Below are 21,278 nucleotides of genomic sequence, written 5' to 3'. Positions count from 1 at the left end.
ATCTGTGCTAACCACAATGCCTAATGAGAAGAAGAAGAGATATTAAAGAAACCAATCACAGAAGCACAGCATTTTCGTCTTTGGCTGATTCAATTGGTAATTGTCAAAGATCAGTCTCTCACTTGGTGTATCTCAACATGTGCATAAAATACAAACTTGTGAAATTTGAACTCGATTGGTCGTCGGAGTTGCAAGATAATGGCTTTGATTTCGAGACCTCAAATTCTAAACTGGAGGTCTCGAAAACAAAGCCGTGGAAAATTACTGCTTTCTCGAAAACTACGTTACGTCAGAAGGAGCCGTTTCTCACAATGTTTTATACCATCAACCTCTCCCATGTTATTTTGTGCATAGTTTGAGTTATACACCAAGTGAGGGGACTGGTCTTTGACCATTTGTCCAGTGTCATAAGCATTACAAAATACATGTGCTAGACTTATTGTTACCAACACTCTTTCAATGGTCAAAAGGATACCACTTTCTTCCGCCATTACCGTCGTCTCACTCAAATTATAGAATATATCCGTCAATAAAAAAGGGAAACTCAAAATGAACACAGCCCGTGACAAGAATTCTTCTGCGTATTTTAATTACTCTTTATTAATATCAGACCTTTAGGACATAGTCTTCTGTCAAGAATAGTATTAACAGTATTACTGGAAATAGTGCCGGCGAGCCTGGCTTCGATAGAAGACACATCTGGACTGTTGACACATCAACAAGAAAGAGATTGTCGGCACCAATCCGCAAATTTAACTCGAAATATTGTACTATTTACTATAATACTTAAACTAACAGGCCAGATATAAATAAAGAAAAAATCGGCAGCCACTTGTGATTGACAAAGTGTTCGTGTATTTGTTTCTCCACAAGATGGCCGCCTGATCACAAATTAATTTTGACATCACTACAATTAACTTAAACAAAAGGAGGCATCAGACAAAACGGACTGGAAACAAATGTAATATTGTAATAGTTTGTTTCAGTAAGGGATGGAGTTACATGACCAGTGCGAAACTAGAATCTAAAGTTATTATTTCTTTGAAGAGGGGACCATGTTGTCTGCTGCCATTAACAGCTTCAAGTTTTTCGTCCGTGACTATGCCTGAAACATCATTCATGTCCACCATTCTGTCGTTTACAACTGCAGGAGAAACACACACAAAAAGAAGCTTATTAACACATAAAAGTAAAAAACTTGATGGTTGACATCTGATTTATACGAGGGCCCTGAAAGGCAGTGGACACTATTGGTAATTGTCAAAGACTAGCCTTTACAGTTGGTGTATCTCAACATATGCATAAAATAACCAACCTGTGAAAATTTTAGCTCAATCGGTCGTCGAATTTGCGAGATAATAGTGAAAGAAAAAACAGCCTTGTCACACGAAGTTGTGTGTTCTGATGCTTGATTTCGAGACCTCAAATTCTAAACTTGAGGTCTCGAAATCAAATTTGTGAAAAAAAAAACTTTTTTCTTGAAAACTACGTCACTTCAGAGGGAGCTGTTTCACACAATGTTTTATACCATCTATCTCTCCCCAATACTTGTAATCAAGAAATATTTTATGATGATAAATATTTTGAGTAATTACCAATAGTGTCCACTGCCTTTAAAGGCATTTTACATGCTTGGTAATTGTCAGACCAGTGTTCTAACTTGTATCCCACCATAACCATAAAATAACAAGCCTATGAAAATTTGGGCTCAATTGGTCATCGAAGTTGGAGTACGTGAAGTTTTTTTTCACGTCAGGTACGTACGTTGTGCGGACGTCATACGTGAGCATGAAATAATCCCAAAGTAGTGACGTCACCTAGAAACAACAACATTTTCTAACGTTCATGTTCACGTGTTTGCTCGCGTAACGTGAAGGGCAGTGAAAAAAGGTATAAACAAAAATGTTTAGTGTTTAGTGTTTTGCTACGACATCTACAGTACACGTGCTGCCCCATGTGGTTTTATACAGCGAGTTACAAGCAAGCCCGGTGCACAACTAAAAACAAACTTTTTTTAAGATCTGAGGTACTCACATTTCCAGAGTAAAGGAGCTTGTTGGGCGATCCCTTGGTGTAGTATATTTTCCCGTTGCTCGCATCTCCAAGCAGTTGCGATACTACACCGGTTGCACCTCCATTTTTGACAAAGTACAGTGTAGCAACACCTGAAATTGCAAAAAGATATTTCAGTTACCTATGACTAGTCTTGTCTACCATGCCCGTTGTGCGGCAGACCTGGGGTTTCCTGAAATAATTATGTTAGTCTTCTTCATTCATGAATACCTGGGATAGTTTCTCCATTTCGATTGGTTCAGAGGACATCACGTGGTGTGTTTAAACGGATGATATAACCACAGCCAGAAGTGTTTAAACACAGTAAGCCAAGTGAGGCCACTGATTCAGCATAAGGAGTGTACTCCTTTATGCATACAACTTGGATTTCTGACTTTCTAACCTCGTTCATCGCTTTTTGTTTTAACTAAGCCAGCTGAATTTATCTCGAAAGATTGAGAGTTCTGGGGCTAGGTGGAATTAAGGGGAGTGTGTTATGGCTATTTTTGAGATAACTTGACCGAGCATTAAAAGTTGTCATAGTGAAAGAGCCCGAACAATTTAGTGAACGTTGTCTGCGGCAGAATCATTTACTCTGGTTTCCAACTTAGTCGCGCGCGTTTAGCTGTTATGAGAGGCAGAAACAAGATGGTAGTTTCTTTTATTAAATTGGCCTTTTAACATGGATATAAAATACCAATAACTTGCATACGGCTGAATGACGAGCAGTGAGTGGCAAAGCTAGCACTGTAGCAGATTTTCGTTCTCAAATTTACAGTGTTTATAGATCTGTTGCAGAAGGCGGCGCTGTTGGGAACAGCGAGGATCCTAAGAAAGGCCCTCGATATCTTAGGCTACGAGACGTAGCCCAACTCGAGGTGATCCGGCACAAATGAAAATATGATCTTTCTTTTGCAAGCTGTGGTAAGATGAAATAATAATAATAATACACAAATAAAATAAAAATAAACGATTGTTTTTTTTTGCTCAATTCAAATCTATTAAATAGTCATATCGAATTCATTTAATCTCGACCAGCCATTTTCGCTCAAGTAACTGGTTAATGCAACTTGGCATAAGCATTTTTGAAGCTTTTGGTGTAGATAAGTATGAATAAACTAAAAATAAAAAAGTAATCTTGCGGGTACAACAATGTGTAAATCTCTGTTGTGTGAGTGTTGAAGACCAGCAGAGTATACTGTTTGAAACGTCGAGACCACACCGGCTCTTTTTTAGAGCCATTATACTCCCCAAAAAAGAGATTACACGTGGTTGTACCTGCAACTTTACCATTTATTTATAGTTAACTTGGCAAAGTAGCAAGTACAGTTTAAAAGCAACATCTTTGAAAGACCAGTAGAGACCAAATTTCTACGTCTTCCTATAGAAAAACAACAACAATGAGACTTACCGGAAACGTGTGGGCAAGCCATTGATGTGCCTGACATGGTAGCAGAGCCGGTGTCCCAATTATGACTGGCACTTTCAATGTTTACACCGGGTGCAAAGATATCAACACAGCTGCCCCAGCATGAGAAATAGGCAATTTTGTCCTGATTGTCTGAGGCTGCTACGGTGATTGCCTAAAAGAATACAATATTAATATGTTTAATACTTTAAGTATTGTTTTTATCTAGGCGAATAACTGAGACCAGTGTTCTTTATTACAACACGATATACATTTTGTGTCGTAGTAAATATCTTCGTTTTGTATCTGTCCATATACTTTTCGAACGTTTTTCGTAAAACCCTGCTATCTGATTTTTATTGATGGCATTTTCTATCAACAGTGTGTACCTTAATTTTTTTTTAAAGTCAATTTATTGACGGTTTTGCGTGTATTGATTGTTTGGTGTTTTGATTGTTTATAGTTCTTGCGTATTACCTATTGTGTGTTTCACCTTTTGCTACCTAAAAAATTATATATATATTTTTGTTCCAGTGCAATTCAACTTCTCGGTTGCCACACCGACGTTCATTATGCTGTTTTTAATTAAATAAACCAATAAATATATAAATAAATATTTAAAACTAGGGTGCGTTGGATTAGCTTCTCTTTGTCGACCCGGTGGTGCTCATTCGGGTGAGCCCCTGATGAGCTAAGCGAACGATCACTCCCTGTCGCGTGCACCTCGGACCAGCCCCAAGTGACCCTCTCCACAAGACGGGCACTAGGGGCTGACCCGGGTGAGCCCCTGGAATGACGTCAAAGCTATTCGATCTTACCGGGGACAGATCGGGGTTGACCCGGGGAAGCTAATCGAACGCACCCATCAACAACAAAAGTGTTTTCAGACCGAGAAATGCAACTTACGTCGGGAACGCGGGCAGGTGAGTTGTAGCAGGCATCCGAGTCGGAGTTTCCTGCCGCGATGGAAAGTACGTAACCGGTATCGATCAGTGCCTGGACTCCAGCATCGAGGGCATGGTTTGCACCACCACCAAGAGACATTGATACAACACCTTTCGGTCTCTGCGAAACTGCATTCAACCCTACAAACAAGTGGAAACAAAAAGTTTGTTTAAAAATGGTGTTCATGTTATTGGAGAAATTACGTTGCAGTAGACATACTATTAGTTCCTCCAAGAGTTTTGTATATTGCAGTTCAGAAACTGGGATGTTAAAACTGACACCGTGGGCGTTTTCACATAATAGATACCGAAGAGGTTAACATCATAAGGGGTTAACATAACACCAATGTAATTGATTTTGCAGAAATGGGTGCTATTTTAACACCCTATTGTGTTAAATTTTACTCATTTGTTGGTATTTGTGGTAAAACCATGGTGTCAATTAAACATATCAGTTTTTAAAGTGTTGACAGAAGAGTCGCAACACGAAACCACGGCTCCTGCCCCAGATTCAGCTCAGGCTAGCTTGGCCCCGCAGTTGTTTTGACAATACTGCGTGTGCTTTGCGTACGTGCCCAGGGCTTCAGACGAGAGAACGGAGCCTGAAGTCGAATCAAAAATACCGTGGACCTTACACGAATCGTGGACCCATATAGTCCTCTTTTTTGTTAATATATGTGCCCGGTTTGGAAAGTGTACTGCTACAAATGGGGACAGGGACATGTTTTATGCATGAGTGAGACTGGGCAATGTAAACTGTGCGATTTAAGTATCTAAACACTTACAAATGGTCAGATATACCGAAACCTCAAATAGAATGCCAACAAAATAATTATAAATCCGATCCACTGTTATCTTCTGCGCATTTTGATACCTATTTTGTTGCGCTACGATGTTGTTTGGCGGATTTAAGGGTACTTGAGTGGCTTAAGGTAGAATTTTAAAAGTTGCAAAACCGTTGTACGGTGACTAAAATTGTCAACATGATTCTTGCCCTCCTTGTTTTTATCATTTGTCTGTGTGTGATATGCTTGTGCGAGTTCCCTTCGGTGATTAGCGGCTTTTGCAACTTTTAAAGTTCAACCTTAAGCCAATGAAGTGCCCACAAACCCGCCAAACACTCGTGGCGCAAATAGACAGGCTTCAAAATGCGCAGAAGATAACTGTGAATCGAATAAACTAATAAATTATTATTTTGCATACTATTTTATAGTTCCGATTAATTCTGACCAAAGTGTTTAGATACTTTATTGGCGCAGTTTAGATGATGTGTATTATGACAATGATACGATGACACTTACCGTCGAGGATCAAGTAGGTAGGGCAACCACCGGAGTTGGTGCATACTTTAGCACTGTAAATCGACGCTTTGCGTGCAATTCCGTAAGTAGCTCCAGCGACAGTACCACCACAGTGGGTTCCGTGGCCGTTGTCGTCTGGCCCACCGAAAATGAGCTGGGCGCGACCATGAAACTCTGAATGAGTTGTTCTCATACCGGTATCCACGATGTAGACGTGACCATTTTCTCCCAAGGCTGTTCAAATAATCAAAATAGTGGGTAAACGTTGTAATTAATAAGGCTTCACATGGACTAGACCCAGTGGATTGAAGTCATTAAGCCGCCATCTTCTTTAGTGGCAAAAACGATTATGTAACAATCGAAACACACTGATTTGTACGCGCGGCGCACGGGATTGGCCAATGATTAAGCTTCTTTAGAACTCTAAGTGAGGGCGCTTTACTCAAATGACATCATGTGCACAAAGGTCTTTAAATAAAACACAATTAAAAATATATGATTTCTTGATTCCATGCGAATGTGTAGTTTGTTTTAGTTTTGTGTTTAATTGTGAAAACAGAAACTGAATCATGAACAGTACAGAATGATGAAATAAAATCACTCCACTAAAATATTTTACTTCGAGATCGCGAAATCATTAGTTCTGAATGATATTTTTATGGGGACGATTTCACAAAGAGTTAGAAATAGTCCTATAACTTAGGACTATGAGATATTAAAAACTTAAGACTAGTCTAAAATTAGGACGTTAGTAACTCACCCTAACTCGACATAAGACCAGTCTTAACTCTTTGTGAAATCCAGTCATGGACACACTTTTGTATGGCAGGGAACCAGTATATTGTTGGCACAACCCCACTACCATCCGGAGCTTCGTATATAAATCGAAGAATTTGATTTAAACATTGACCATGTCGGATTAACTAACCGCCGTCATTGAAGTTGTAGACGCCATCAATCCCGTCTCTTGAGTCGATCCTGTCAATTCCCCAAGTTGGGTTGTACTGCTGCCCTAAGATCTGCGCCATGGCTTCTTGCTCGACGAACTCAATACCATCAATGGCGCGGATCTGCGGAAATAATAATTCAATTATTGACCCCTTGCACTCAAGTCACATGCATGCCTGTTTCGAAAAGTGGGGTGGACACTATGTGATTGCACTGTTTGGTTTGGGTGGATATCACCAGATTTACCAAAAACCAAATATTGTTAATAATTACTGTGTCCGCCATTCCTCAAAATTGCTTAAGCAAATGCGGGTATTTCAAAGCACCCCTAATAAGAAGAATAGGTAGGGGAGATGTTGAAACTCAAGTTGTTTTTATTCAAAAAGCAAATTGTATTCAGCGGTGACAACTCAACGTTGGCGTTGCACCTGTTGTGATGGTATATTTTTAAGGTTTTTTTTCCCCTTATTCTCATTTTTCAGCCACAAGAACATAAAGTAAAACATGGCGGTTGTATGATATTTAGTATTTTATGTTAATATTTGTATCCTGTATAAAGATCTTAAAATTACTAAATAAATTGAATAAATACTGCTGTCATTCTTATTACTTACAGTATTAATCATGTGAGGTGGGATTCGCAGATTCAGAACGGGAATCAGATCACGGATCTTGGACACCTTTGGGGCTGGCATTCGCATGGTCTGAAACTCAGCCAAGATATCTGTCTCTATCTGGTCCAATACGGATGCATCCTGTAAGAAATGAGAGAATAAAATAAGTAGCTTTTAAACTCAAAAGTTCAGGTACTAACTGAAAACATAACCAACATGCGAGGTGACAATTTCGTGAGAATTGGAGCATTTTGTGTTCCATTCATAACAAACTGTCGATACACGTTATAATTATTGACAATAATACCACCGAGAAAACTGTAGTTATAAAATAAATGTACAAATTGGTTAAAAATTACAGCACAATCATAAGGAAACAATTTTTTTTTCACAAAAGACTCATTCTAAAAGAAGCACAATGCCTTTTTTTCTTCTTCTTCAAATTCCCTGTTATCAAGCAATATAACAATACCTTAGCTTTGATGATAAAGCTGTTTGGAATGCCACGTCGCTGGGCCATGTAAATTGGAGCAAGGGCGGCATTGGCAGCGGCCACACACAGACACAACAAGATCAGCTTCATGGTTGGTTATGAGGACGTCCACAGACTACGAGAACAGTCAAAGCTAACGTTGGATTTTGAAGAACAAATTAAAAGTCAAATATCAATGTTGAAATGTTATTGTTAAGTGTTAAAGGCAGTGGACACTATTGGTAATTACTCAAAATAACTATTAGCATAGAAACCTTCGTCGGTAACGAGTAGTGGGGAGAGGTTGGTAGTATAAAACATTGTGAGAAACGGCTCCCTCTGAAGTGGATAAGTTTTAGAGAAAAAAGTATAATTTTCCATGAAATTGAGTTCGAGACTTCAGATTTAGAATTTGAGGTCTCGAAATCAAGCATCTGAAAGCACACAACGTGGTGTGGCAAGGGTATTATTTTCTTTCTACTTCGACGACCGATTGAGCTCAAATTGTCACGGGTTTTGTATTTTATGCATATGCTGAGATGAGTGAGAAGACTGGTCTTTGACAAATTACCAATAGTGTCAAGAGTCTTTAATATCAGCTGATGCAGAATTAAGATCCCTAATTTTATAACAAAACAACCTAATCAGTGACTTAAAGCCAATCCATACACGGGGCTTCTTTCTAAGCCTAAATTCGAACCGCGAACACAGAGGTGAAGAGCAAACGAGGAACTGTTGTTTTGCTGAAATAAATAAAGCCAACTTACCAGTCAGGAAGGTGATGTTTCAGAGTGAAGAATAGCTGTTTAAGGGGGGTTATTTATACTATGTGAGTGTCGACTTTATCAACTCATTGTTTACACAAGAAAGACGTAGGAAAGTTCAATATTATTTCATAATCATTAATTATAGTTATTTGGAACCAAGCAGATGTTTGATAAAAGGTTACGGACTTTCCCTTAGTGACCTTTATCAGCGTTTTGTTGTAAACCTTTGCCAGTTGACAAGTATTATCATGTTTAGGAGAATGTCATCAGCTGTTTACATAATTTGAACAGCGATTATTTTAAAAGTTCACGAATATGGGAGTGTTAACGCGAAAAGAGACAATGGAGTGGAACAGTTTACAGTGTAGCTCGGTATATTGTACACATTATTGACTGGAAATTCGGTAACTAGTTAGTATACATCTATTCCCCCGAGGGACTTTGAGTGACCAAAAATAGGCCCCTCTTCTGGTCACTCACAGGGCCGAGGGGAAATAAACGTACACTATTTGTGGTTTATAACACACCTCGGTCTGTGAAATAAGAACAGTGTCACAGGTTGATTAATGGAAGCAGTTGCAAATAGTTGTTTTGTATATTTTGTGGTACACTAAAATATAGGGCCATGATTTGCTGTTGTAAATAGTGCTAACGCGAGCTGCTACTGTGCAACTGCTGGGGCAAGCGCTACTGGCTACTATGTGCAGCGGCTACAGCTACTGTGTTAAAATATTGTAAATAGTTTGGACAGGTGGGCAAGTGCTACTGTGCAACAGTAGAACTTGCAATGCAAGCACAAAGGCTTTTTGTTAGGGGCGGCCCTTTGTTTCCTTGGGGCGTTGGCTCTCAGGAATGTCTTGAGAATTTCACTGGTATGCTTGAGTGTAGATAGTGGTTGTGGTGTATATGAATGGGAGAAAGTGAATTGATGTGCAGAGTACCAGTTCTGAAGTGAGTGGGGTGATGTGTAGGAAGTTGGGGCTATGCATTTAGAGTTCTGCTTGCGTTGCTACAGTACAGACGTTAAGTTCTGGTGAGGCACAGAGGAGGACTGAGCTCGACAAATCGTAAGTTACTTTTAATTATGTTTATGGAGGAACCCATTGGATTGAAGTAGTATGTTTCATTCAATATAAAGCATTTTGTAAAAGCATTTTTGTTTTAAAGGAATTGTTGGTCCAAAAGCAGAGAATTGCAAGTTTGATAATTTTTCATTGTTTTGTTGGAAAGCGTGCCAATACCATCCCATAATGTTAGCTACCTTGTTCTTGTACAGTTTTGGTTCATTTTTAATTATTATAGATGGCCCTTATCCACCCGATTTTTAAAGTCCGGGAGTGACTGATTGGACGCCCCTGATGACATGATAAATCACATGGGACCGTCACGCCAACATTTTCATCACTAGAGTGGAGTTGGAACTTAACCGATGGCAGGGTTTTCTAGAGCTGGAAACACAGAATGCACAGATGAACATCCAATGAACAGTACACTTCTCACGACCATTGAGGAACTATGATATTGTAGACTCAGGAGAATTAACGAGCCTGAGGAGTGGTGTGAACCCTTAGAGTAGACAGTTTGTTAAATAATTGTTGGATTGTAGAGCAGTTGCAAAGTATTGGAGATATTGTTGAATTATTGAGAATTTGCAAAGTATCGGAGATATATTGTTGGAATTATTGAGAAGTTGCAAAGTATTGGAGATATTGTTGAATTATTGAGAATTTGCAAAGTATCTGAGATATATTGTTGAAATTATTGAGAAGTTTCAAAGTATTGGATATATTGTTGAAATATTGAGAATTTGCAAAGTACCGGAGATATATTGTTGAAATTATTGAGAAGTTGGGATTTGAGATCGAGGTGATGCAAGGCGTAGAAACTTGAATAAACTACTGGCGAGTTAAGGTTACTTGAAGCCAGTAACTGTAACTCACAAGGTTAAGAGTCGGGTTGACTCAATTTGAGGTTTGGAATGAGTGAATTTTGGTAGTTGAATTTATTGGGTTTTTTTTGAGGTGTGGCCACTGAAAAGAATTCAAATTGCAGAAGAATTGTGTTGTAAATAAATTTGTAATATTTTGTAAATATAATCTTGATTGGCTTTAGTGCAAATTTATTTCTGCAGTGTTGGTTTCTTCCTCGGTTGCAACAACAACCCCGATGGGTTGGTTGTGACAAACAGAAATCTTGAAAAGAAAGGACAGTTTTGTGAGAAACAGCTCCCTCTCGATTAACGTAAATTTCGAGAAAAAAGCAATTTTCCACAAATTTGATTTCGAGACCTCAGATTTAGAATCTGAGGTATCGAAATCAAGCTGAAAGCACACAACTTTGGGTGGCCATGGTGCGACAAGGGCGTTTTTCTTCCCATTATTATCTCGCAACTTCGATGACCGATTGAGCTCAAATGTTCAAGGTGTGTCATTTTATGCATATGTTGAGATCCACCACCTGTGAAGACTAGTCTTTGACAATTACCAATAGTGTCCAGTGTCGTCAATGCAACTATGGCAAAGTATTGTTTGAAGCTTTGCATGGTGTGGATAAATAGGAATAAACTATAAATAAATAGTAGACTTGCGGGTACAACAATGTGTAAATCTCTGTTGTGTGAGTGTTGAAGACGAGCAGAGTATACTGTTCGAAACGTCGAGACCACACCGGCTCTTTTCAGATTTGAGACTCCCACAAGATAGATTTGTACATGGTTGTACCTGCATAAATTTATAGCTGCAACTTGGCACGTTAGCAAGAATATTATTTAAAAAAAACGTAAGTGAAAGACCAAAATAGATCAATTTGAGTTGCATCGAATTCGTTTTTAAACAACAGATAATAATGCTCTTCATTTCAATGTACTGCTACACAATTTCTATCAATACTTTTCAGATGGGGCCGAAGACTGAATTTCAGAAGCCCTTTCGACTTAATAAATATTCAAACCGAGGGCACGCATGAAAAAACCCCACTAAACACCGCAGATAAAACATCACATGTTAGCGATATAGCGCATGGGGTGCGGACTGACGGTTTTATAACCGTGGAACTTTGTTCTAAATAGTGTATACCTATTGAATAACATGAATATCTTCGGCAACGGTCCGAGTAGGTTGGAGCCCTCAGTATCGAGTTTGTGAATGGGCAATGGCAAGATCTGAACGTGTAACGGTGCTTTGAACGTGTAAAACGAATGATCACTGTTATGACATGACACCGTCGAGGATCGTGTAGGTAGGGCAACCAGCGGAGTTGAAGCATACTTTAGCACTGTAAATCGACGCTTTGCGTGCAATTCCGAAGGTAGCTCCAGCGACAGTACCACCACAGTGGGTTCCGTCGCCGTTGTCGTCTGCCTCACCGAAAATGAGTGAGGCGCGACCTTGAAACTCTGAATGAGATGTTCTCCTACCGGTATCCACGATGTAGACATGAGCCCCTTCTCCCAAGACTGTTCAAACAGTAAACAATAGTGTGCAAAATGTAAACGTTATTATGAATAATTAATAACAATTATAATGATATTATCGAAGTTTTATAAATCTTTTAACATGGTACTCAACCCGATTAATATACACATGTTAATGTTAGCACCTTATAAGGGTTTACTAGGGGCTACACAACGCACGGGACCGTAGGATTTACGTCTCATCCGAAGGACGTATCAATAACTTGGTTAAGTTTCCTGCCTAAAGCTACAAGTATCACGATTCTCGAATCAGAGCTTGAGTGAAGTCTTTAAACCTATGAGCCACGGCACGTCACAATGAGGCGCATGGAATTATTATATAAACAATTAGATAATGCGAGTTTTGTAATTTCTTTTGTTATTATGTGTTTAGTTGCGAAGACAAAAATTGGAATCACGAACAACACAGAATGATGAAATAAAATCACTCTAGTTAATATACTCGCTGAAGATGCCGACATCATTATTTCCGGATGGTGTTTATCGAGACATACTTTTGTATATAACAAGGAACCAACTTTTCCGAGATTTTTCCTGCAGGATTACGGAACGCTATTTATTTGCTGGCAGCAAAATCGCCGGGAAAGTTGTTTAATTCCGTAAGAAAAAAATACCCTTAACATGAGTTTGTACATGTGTACAAAGCTGATGGTGAATAAAACATATGGTGTGAAGTTGTTTCGGCTAAATATGGTTGATGGTTGATGGTTTATCACTGCAATAACTTATCTTGAGTACCTTGTTTGGTAGATACGTGCGCTATATAAGACTTCGATATTATTATTAATATTCGTAAGTAAGCATGATCAACTTTACGGCGGCCTGTAAAATTGCGGCGAAAATACAAAATATTTTACTTGACGGAGTCACGAAATTTGCGAACTTTTGAAACAGTGAAATCACTATTTCTGGATGTTGTTTATCTGAACATACTTTTGTATAACAGGGAAACCAACATTTTTTTGGCAGAACCCCATCACTATCCAGCGCTTCGTATAACTATAAATTTATTTCTTATTTTCGAATTTACATTGCCTTTGATTTGATATTGATTGTGATTTTGATACTGTGGAAATAAACTAATTGATTGATTGGTTGATTAAGTTGATAAAAAGTGACCGTAGGTCGATTTCACAAAGAGTAGGACTAGTCTCTAAAAGCGCTGGACACCTTTGGTAATTGTCAAAGACTAGTTTTCTCACGTGGTGTATTCCACAGTTATGAATACAATAACAAATCTGAGAAAAATTGTGACTCGTTATTGGTCGTTGAAGTTGCAAAAGAGCAATGACTTGTTGCATCACTTTTTGTGCTTTCAGATGCATAATAAAAGGCTTCAGTTGAATATTATATGAGTGAGAAATTACATCTTTCTCAAAAACTACGTTACTGACCGTTTCCCACAATGTTTTATACCATCAACAGGTCTCCATTCCTTGTTATACCAAGTAAGGTTTTATGCTAACAATTAATTGGAGTAATTACCAATAGTGTTCAGTGCCTTTTTAAGAACATTACATAATTATTTTGTGATAACAAAACAGTTGATGGCAGTGTAAGCACTTTATGTAATCCACCAATATACATTAACTGACGAAAAACTTTGAGATCCATCGGCAATCTGGGAAAGAGAAAATAGCCTGAAAAACAGATAACACATTTTGCACGACATCGATTAAAAAATCGTATAAAACGCTCACTGAGCGATAAACTTCAAACGGTTAGTATACACATAATGAATGTTTATGAGTGCAATGGTGCGTGAGTGCAATGGTGCGAATATGTTCATGAGATGATGATGGAATGTTCTACTCAACGAGGCGGAGCCGAGTTGAATGGAACATTCCAGCTTTCAACGAATGAACATATTCGCACCATTGCACGAATGCAAAACATTCATTATTTGTTTTATATAACATCCATGTAGATCTTTGTCATTTTGTTTGAAAGATACAACTTTCAAAACAAAAAAAGCGTAGGCGTACAATTTTTAATTGTAGAAGCCGAATGCTAGTAATTTTACTAATATGCCTTGCAGTAACACTGCGTTGCCAAAGACACGCTGGCAGCGTGCAATGGTACTTTTCGGATGGAACGAAAAAGCACGGTGAGTGACTCAGCGTGCAATGGTACTTTTATTTGCTATCACGTGACAGACAATCCACCAATCAAATGGCAAGGATCTGCTTGGGTGTTATATAATGTTCTTTATTGCTCATCCAATATGACATTTCAGACGTAAATATTTCAAAGGATGTTTTCCACTATCATTATCATTAGACCGTGTAAGTTTTATGTGAATTTTTTATCTTAGGCGAGTTTTTATTTATTCAGAAAACTCAATTGGATCAGAGGTGACACCCCAACACTGGTGGTGGACCTGTCAATCTTATGACTTACAATATTGATAAGATGAGGTGGGATTGGTAGGTTCAAAACGGGAATCAGATCACGGATCTTGGACACCTTCGGGGTCGGCATTCGCATGGTCTGAAACTCGCCGAGTATATCCTTCTCTATCTGGTCCAACACGGATGCATCCTGTGAGGTGAAAGATGAAAGCATCAAATAAGTAGCTTTTTTATTTAATTCAAGCTGCGGTTTAGGTACAACTGAAAACCTAACCCATGCGAGGCGATATTAGTAAAACTACATATATATATATATATATATAATGAATAGGGTAGATGGCCTTAGCTTTCGATCCAATCCGGACCTTCTTCAGAGGCATAAAACAAGTACAAACAAATACATATCCATTTATAGAAAGAGAGAGGGGGAAAGGGATTAAGGGAAGGATCCAGAAAGAAGCGGGAAAATAACAGCCAATCAAAGTTTCTATTTCAGAGACAATGTTGGTGGCTATGAACCAATAGGAGTGAAGTGGCGAGGACAAAGGATGTTTAGAATGAAAGGATGGGTTACTGGACCATAAAAGTGGTAAATGTATTGTTCGACAACAATGCAGGGAGACATGAAAGGGTAGGATTAGAGAGCAAGTTGCATCATGATGCAACTAACAATGGTCAATTAATAAGAATAGCAAGATCAAAGGTATGATGATTTGAAAAATAGGTATGAGGGACCTGTGGAAAAAAAGGGGGGGGGGGGTTACTTACATCAGATAGTTACAGTGATGAATTTATAAAAACAACTTTAAACAAGATTAATTTATACTTTATGTACAGAATATATACAACATATAAGTTCTTAGGCCGAATTGAAGTGGAGGTTAATGAGAAGTTATTTAACACCAGTGTTTATGTTAAGTCCAAAGGGTTTGACTGTCTTGAGTTGGTGAATCCAGTGTGATTCTCTACTCTTGCGGTGTGTGTCATCACCATTGCAAGCTTCAATCACCAGAAGTTCAACATCACTGACACTATGATTGGGGCTGTTGAAGTGGATAGAGACTGGGTACAGTTTCTTAGTCTTTATGGAAGAGACATGATTCGCAAAGCGAAGACTAAGTTTGGTCTTAGTCTCTCCCACATATTGTAGCCCACATCTCTTACATGATATGACATAGACTACATTAGATGTGCTACATTCAGAGTCGGTCTTGATGTTGTATGAAGAGCCAGTGGGACGACTCTTCACCTTAAATGAGGGCTTAATGTGCAGACACGTTCTGCATTTGGAACGGGTACATTTATGACAGCCCAGTATATCTGTCGGGGGTTGTGTTTGGACTGTACCTGGGGGAAGTTTGGCCCTGACTAGTATGTCACCAAGGTTCTTAGGGCGGCGGAATGCAACCATGGGAACCTTAGGGATTGCTGAGTGTAACCTGCTGGAGGAGTGAAGTATAGGCATGTTATTATTGAGAATTGAGGGAAGTTTGGGTAGTTTGGGGTGGAAGGTGGTGACCAAAGCAACTCTATTGGTCGGAGCTTTTTTAGCTCCCGTGTTAGCCAACAGAGTATGACGAGGTACGTTGAGAGCCCTGTTGATAGCAAGTTTGACCCTACATATATATATTTATTTATTTATTTTCTTTCTTAAACATTCGACCACGTAGGTTTCATTTTTCGACACATACTAATAATTGACAATAATGCCATCAGAAAAATACAGTTAAGAAAAAATCAGTATAAGAAGTTATTTAAAAATTACAGAACAATCCTAATGAAAACAAATTTCATATTTGAACACAAGAGACTCACTCTTAAACAGGCACAATTACTTGTTTTTTGGGTGTGAATTTATTCTCAAAGTTTTTACGGGAGAGACAGCTGTACTCTAAACCACACAACTTGTAAAAAGCCTTTGTTTAATTCAACCAGAATATCCGGATGTTTGGTATACGACTGTTCAATTCCATTGTGTTGCAAACTTTTCATAGTGCCATTGGGGAGTGCTAATCAAGACCAAACGACTTCATATTGTCTTCAAATTCCCTGTTATCAACTAATATAACTATACCTTAGCTTTGATGATGAAGCTGTTTGGAATGCCACGTCGCTGGGCCATGTAAATTGGAGCAAGGGCGGCATTGGCAGCGGCCACACACAGACACAACAAGAGCAGCTTCATGGTTGAATATGAGGGAGTCGGCTTACTATGAGAACGGTTAAATCAAAGGTTTGATTTTGGTAGAGCAAATTAAAATTCATGATATTGTTGAAATGTTACTGTAAAGTAATAACTCACTTGCGTGTAGCTACAGTAATGGTTGAAGACCAGTCTTTTAACTTGGTGTATCCCAACATATTTATGCCTAAAATAACAAACCTGTGTACATTTGTGCTCGATTGGTCATCGAAGTTGGAAGAGAATAGTGAAAGAAAAAATCACCCTTGTTGCACAAGTTTGTGTGTTTTCAGATACATAGTAAAAGGCTTCTGCTGAAGTGAGCAATTACCTTTCTAAAAAACAATCTGTACGTTTACATCAGAAGGTGCCGTTTCTCATAATGTTTTATGCTATCAATAGCTCTTAAATGCTCGTTACCAATGAAGTTTCTGTGTTACACACTATTTAGAGTAGTAATCAACAGTGTCCAGTGCCTTTAAAACCCCACCCCAAAACGGGGCTTCTTTCCACGCCTGGATTCGAGCCGCGGACACAGAGCTGAAAAGCAAACGAAAAAAACTGTAGTTATGCTGAACAAAATAAAGCCAACTTACCAGTCAGGAAGATGAGATGTTTCAGAGTGAAGAATAGCTGTTTAAGGGCGGTTATTTATACTGTCTGAGTGTCGATTTTATCAACTTATTGTTTACACAAGAAAGACAAAGGAAAGATACATTTATTTCAAAATCATAGATATGATTGTTTTGAACCAAGCAGATGTTTGATAAAAGGTAAGCAGGCTTTCCCTATATGACCTTTATCAGTGTTTTAATGTTAACCATTGGCCTATTGCCAAGTATTATCATGTTTTTGAGAATGTCATCAGCTGTTTACACGTTTTCGACTTAATTATTTTTTTACCAAGTTCACGAATATGTGAAGTCAAGGGACAATGGAGTGAAGTAACATTCACAACCCAGAACTACTACACAACGGGTTTTAAATCTTCATGCAGTTTTTAATCTTTCCCTGCGAATGCGGTAAAGTCTTCATCGGGGAAACCGGCCGCAACATCTACCAGAATCAAGGAACATCAAGTACACGGCAGACTAGGACACCTAGACAAATTGACAATCATCAAACACTCACACGCACAAGATCACCTCATCAAATGTAAACAAGCCCAGCTCATCACTCCAGTCAAATTCTGTCACCAACGCAGAGTAAGGGGGGAAATCGAGATCAAGGCCCACAACACAGTTCCACAAGACATCGGACCCTTCATCAACGACATCTTGTCACCACTTCTCAAGCCAACACTTCCAGCAGCAGCTCACCACAACACTGACACACTCCAACGCACACACATCCAGCAAACAACCAACTCGCACACTTCACCAGACAAGAGCAGCTTCGATTCTTCCCGCCCAAAAGTGCATCCCTCCAGCCATACATATACTCCACCACCAGTAGTTCAGCATTCTCCTGAAGACGAGCAGAGTATACTGTTCGAAACGTCGAGACCAAATCGGCTCTTTTCAGACCCATCACTCCTCCAAAAGAGTTTTTACTCATGGTTGTACCCGCAAGTTTACTATTAATATTTATATGTAAAGTTGTTCTTATTATCCACACCATGCAAAGCTTCAAACACCATTGTATTGTATTTTTGGTTGAGTTTACGAAGTAGAACCCCTCGACGCATTAAAGACACTGGATACTATTGGTAATTGTCAAAGATCAGTCTCTCACTTGGTGTATCTTGCATTTGCATAAAATACAAACCTGTGAAATTTGAACTTGATTGGTCGTCGGAGTTGCAAGATAACGGCTTTGATTTAGAGACCTCAAGTTCTAAACTTGAGGTCTCGAACTTTGGGGTATGAAGTCAGTTGACACTATTCGTAATTACTCAAAATAATTCTGAGCATGAATAAAGAGCAATGGGGAGCTGTTGGCAATATAAAACATTGTGTGAAACGGCTCCATCTAAAAAAAACGTAGTTTCCGAGAAAGAATTTATTTTCACGAATTTGATTTCGAACCCTCGGAATGAGATTTTAAGAGTCAGTTCAGGTAAATAGTTGACATACTTGCTCACGGTCAAAAAATGTTTTTTTTTAATACTTTGTTGGTGGAAGGGCCTTGGGGTGCAAGTAAACAAAATTGCATTTTCAGTTCCATATATAGCCCGTTGCCATGGTTACGGCTCATTTTGCTTTTTGGCCATTTTAGGCCGATTTGGGGGTCTGAAAAACTGGTTTTTAGCTCCACTACACCCCATCAAAATGCAAAATTATTTCAAAAAACCTTGTATATCACTACAAAGTATCATCATTGGCCTTCCTTGAGAAAAATAAGTATTGCTTTAAATATCACCCTTGTGCCATTTTTGCATCGTTTATTACAGTATGTTTTTAGAACCTGCAAAATCGCCATTTTTACCCCATTTGTGGACCCCAAAATGTCAACTTGCCAGGGGGCTCAGAAAATTTTCCTTTCGGCTGTGGTTAGGGTCAACATTGGTATTCTCATATCTGGTGAGAAAAACTTGGGTAATTGTATCCTGTTGTGACAGTACTGCCTCAAAACTAGACTTTTTTCCCCAAAACGTGAAAAATGCCTTTTTAAGGGTTATTTTACATAATATTGACATATGTGTCCACATTTAAAAAAAAAAGGAATATTTATCTGATACTTTGCGGATGGTAGTATTGGGGTCCAAATAAACAAAATTAATATTTCAAATCATAATATAACACGTTGCCATGGTTACAGTTAATTTGTGTTAAGGCCACTTCAGGCTGATTTGGGGGTCTAAAAACTGTTTTTTAGTTAATATATACAACTCCATCCCACCAACAAACACAAATATTTCATAAAACCTTTTCCATCACGACAAATTATCATCCTTTGCTTTACTTGAGACAACAGATTATTGCTATAAGTTTCACCCTTGTGCTATTTTTATAACGTGCATTAGAGTATGTTTTTAGAACTTTCAAAATCAACATTTTTCCATATTTTTTCCCTCGAAATTTCATTTCTTTTCGGGAGAATATTTTCCTTTCGGTTTTAAATATGGTCAACATTTTTCTTTTTATTTCTGGTAAGAAAAACTTCGGCAATTGTATCCTGATGTAACAGTGCTGTCTCAAAAGTAGACCTTTTTCCCCCAAAAACATGGAGAAATGCATTTTGAAATATTTGCTTCAATTTGAATTTATAACAGAAAAAGTAATAATTCCATCAATCTGGCAGCTTTTCATATAAGCACTCTGTAGGCTTAGTAATAAATCTTAGAAAGTGCCCCACCCCAGCCCCACACTAATCATATTTCTTGACATTGCATAAAACAAAGTTTTTTTAACAGCGCCTCTTTTTTAAAAGTCACATTTTTTAATTCCCCTTGCACATCAAGAAAGTTTGTGCTGTCTCAATTTTTGATAGTTCTCAGAATATTTCCCTTTTGGTTGTGAATGGGCTATCGTTATGGTTTGCATGTCTGCTGGGGCGAAACACTTCTGCTTTAAACATGGTAACTTTTCCCAAAACAAGAAAAATGCATTTTGAAGATAACCTTTAGTTTGAATTGATAAAACACAACAAACGACCATACTTTTTAAAGTACAACGTTTTTATTTTTAAGCCACAACCATGCTTAGCCACTGAGAGTTCTTGTTTTGTCATGACTACTTGACCTAGTTGTCCAGGAATGATTCACATTGCAAGAAGACAAGTAGTGCGATGAGCATTCTTTAAAAGTTGTCTATACATGGCCTTATAACAGTCTCCTTGGTCCCCTGCCTGCTACCAAACTAAAATTTCATCCCCATTAGAACAAAGAGGCTCCATCAGAACAAAGAGTGTGCAAATACTGTCTCCAAAATATCTCAATGGCCATTCACCTGCTTTAGCATTCTTTAAGCAGTTCCCCCATCCATGGTGGGGTTCCTTTCAATTGTACTGTTGCAAACAATAACAGAGTTGGTTTATTTAACGTGATAAAAAGTTCAGCAGGTAATATTTGACAATGTTTTTTGTTGATCGTTCTCAGAGCCATATGTACCAAATATGAATTAGTAAGATAGTTTATTACAAAATGCATATGATTAGCAAGATATTTTAAAAGTAGCAAAAAATGATCCACACAAGTATCACCCCAAAACATTTTTCAAACCATAAAAATGCATTTTATAACAAACGGTTACAATCGCATTTCAAAGACCAACTTAACCGATCCCTGGCAACGTGTTCCTGTTAAATGATCTCTTACGCTCATCTTGCAAATCGTTAGTATCATTGTTTTTAATAAGATCTTGGCAAACTTTTTCCAACACTTTTAAGCGGAGGCTTTTTAATTTCCCACATTTGTGTTGGACATGATTGGATGCTCCAAACCATCTGCAGCACAGAAACTATATTGTTTATGATCTCTATCTCTAAGAAAAGTTTTACATTTGGTAGCAGGCAGGGACATAGGAGAGTAGGCTCTGAATTAAAGAAAACTTGTAAAGAATGCTCCTTGCACTCTACTTGCAATGGGAATCATACCTGTACAATAGGTAAAGTAGCCAAATCAGGAACTCTCAGTGGCAAAGCATTGGTTATGGCTTGGTTGGATACCATTATGTTTAAGGGCATGGAAACAGTGCCAGATTTTTACAAGCATGCATTGTTTTTGATTTTGTTTTATACTATACTTGAGGCAGGTAGTGTCACAACAGGATACAATAAACCCAAGTGTTTCTCCCCAGAAGACATGAAAGCACCATTAATCGCCCC

General features: G+C 38.4%; 1 protein-coding gene across 1 annotated transcript; it reads right to left on the bottom strand.

The window, feature by feature from the left end:
- Positions 1 to 582: 582 nt before the first annotated feature.
- On the bottom strand, positions 583 to 8,587 carry LOC139935299 (aqualysin-1-like). Its single transcript, XM_071929824.1, has 9 exons — positions 8,507 to 8,587; positions 7,740 to 7,893; positions 7,268 to 7,408; positions 6,634 to 6,775; positions 5,706 to 5,939; positions 4,367 to 4,545; positions 3,464 to 3,635; positions 2,035 to 2,165; positions 583 to 1,144 (listed from the first exon to the last, which is right to left on the bottom strand). Exons 2-9 carry the CDS (start codon positions 7,848 to 7,850, stop codon positions 1,139 to 1,141), a joined length of 1,116 nt encoding a protein of 371 aa, XP_071785925.1. The 5' UTR covers positions 7,851 to 7,893; positions 8,507 to 8,587; the 3' UTR covers positions 583 to 1,138.
- Positions 8,588 to 21,278: the final 12,691 nt, after the last annotated feature.

This window comes from Asterias amurensis, chromosome 3 (assembly GCF_032118995.1).
Source record: "Asterias amurensis chromosome 3, ASM3211899v1".
NCBI lineage: Eukaryota > Metazoa > Echinodermata > Asteroidea > Forcipulatida > Asteriidae > Asterias > Asterias amurensis.
This window is presented reverse-complemented; position numbering and strand designations above follow the sequence as displayed.

Excerpts from the sequence above, each read along its gene's own strand:
- LOC139935299 (XM_071929824.1), bottom strand. The coding sequence starts at position 7,850 with ATGAAGCTGATCTTGTTGTGTCTGTGTGTGGCCGCTGCCAATGCCGCC. Across the intron at positions 4,546-5,705 it reads TACCTACTTGATCCTCGACG|GGTTGAATGCAGTTTCGCAG; the intron begins GTAAGTGTCATC and ends ACTTGTTTGTAG. Across the intron at positions 3,636-4,366 it reads CACCTGCCCGCGTTCCCGAC|GCAATCACCGTAGCAGCCTC; the intron begins GTAAGTTGCATT and ends GTATTCTTTTAG.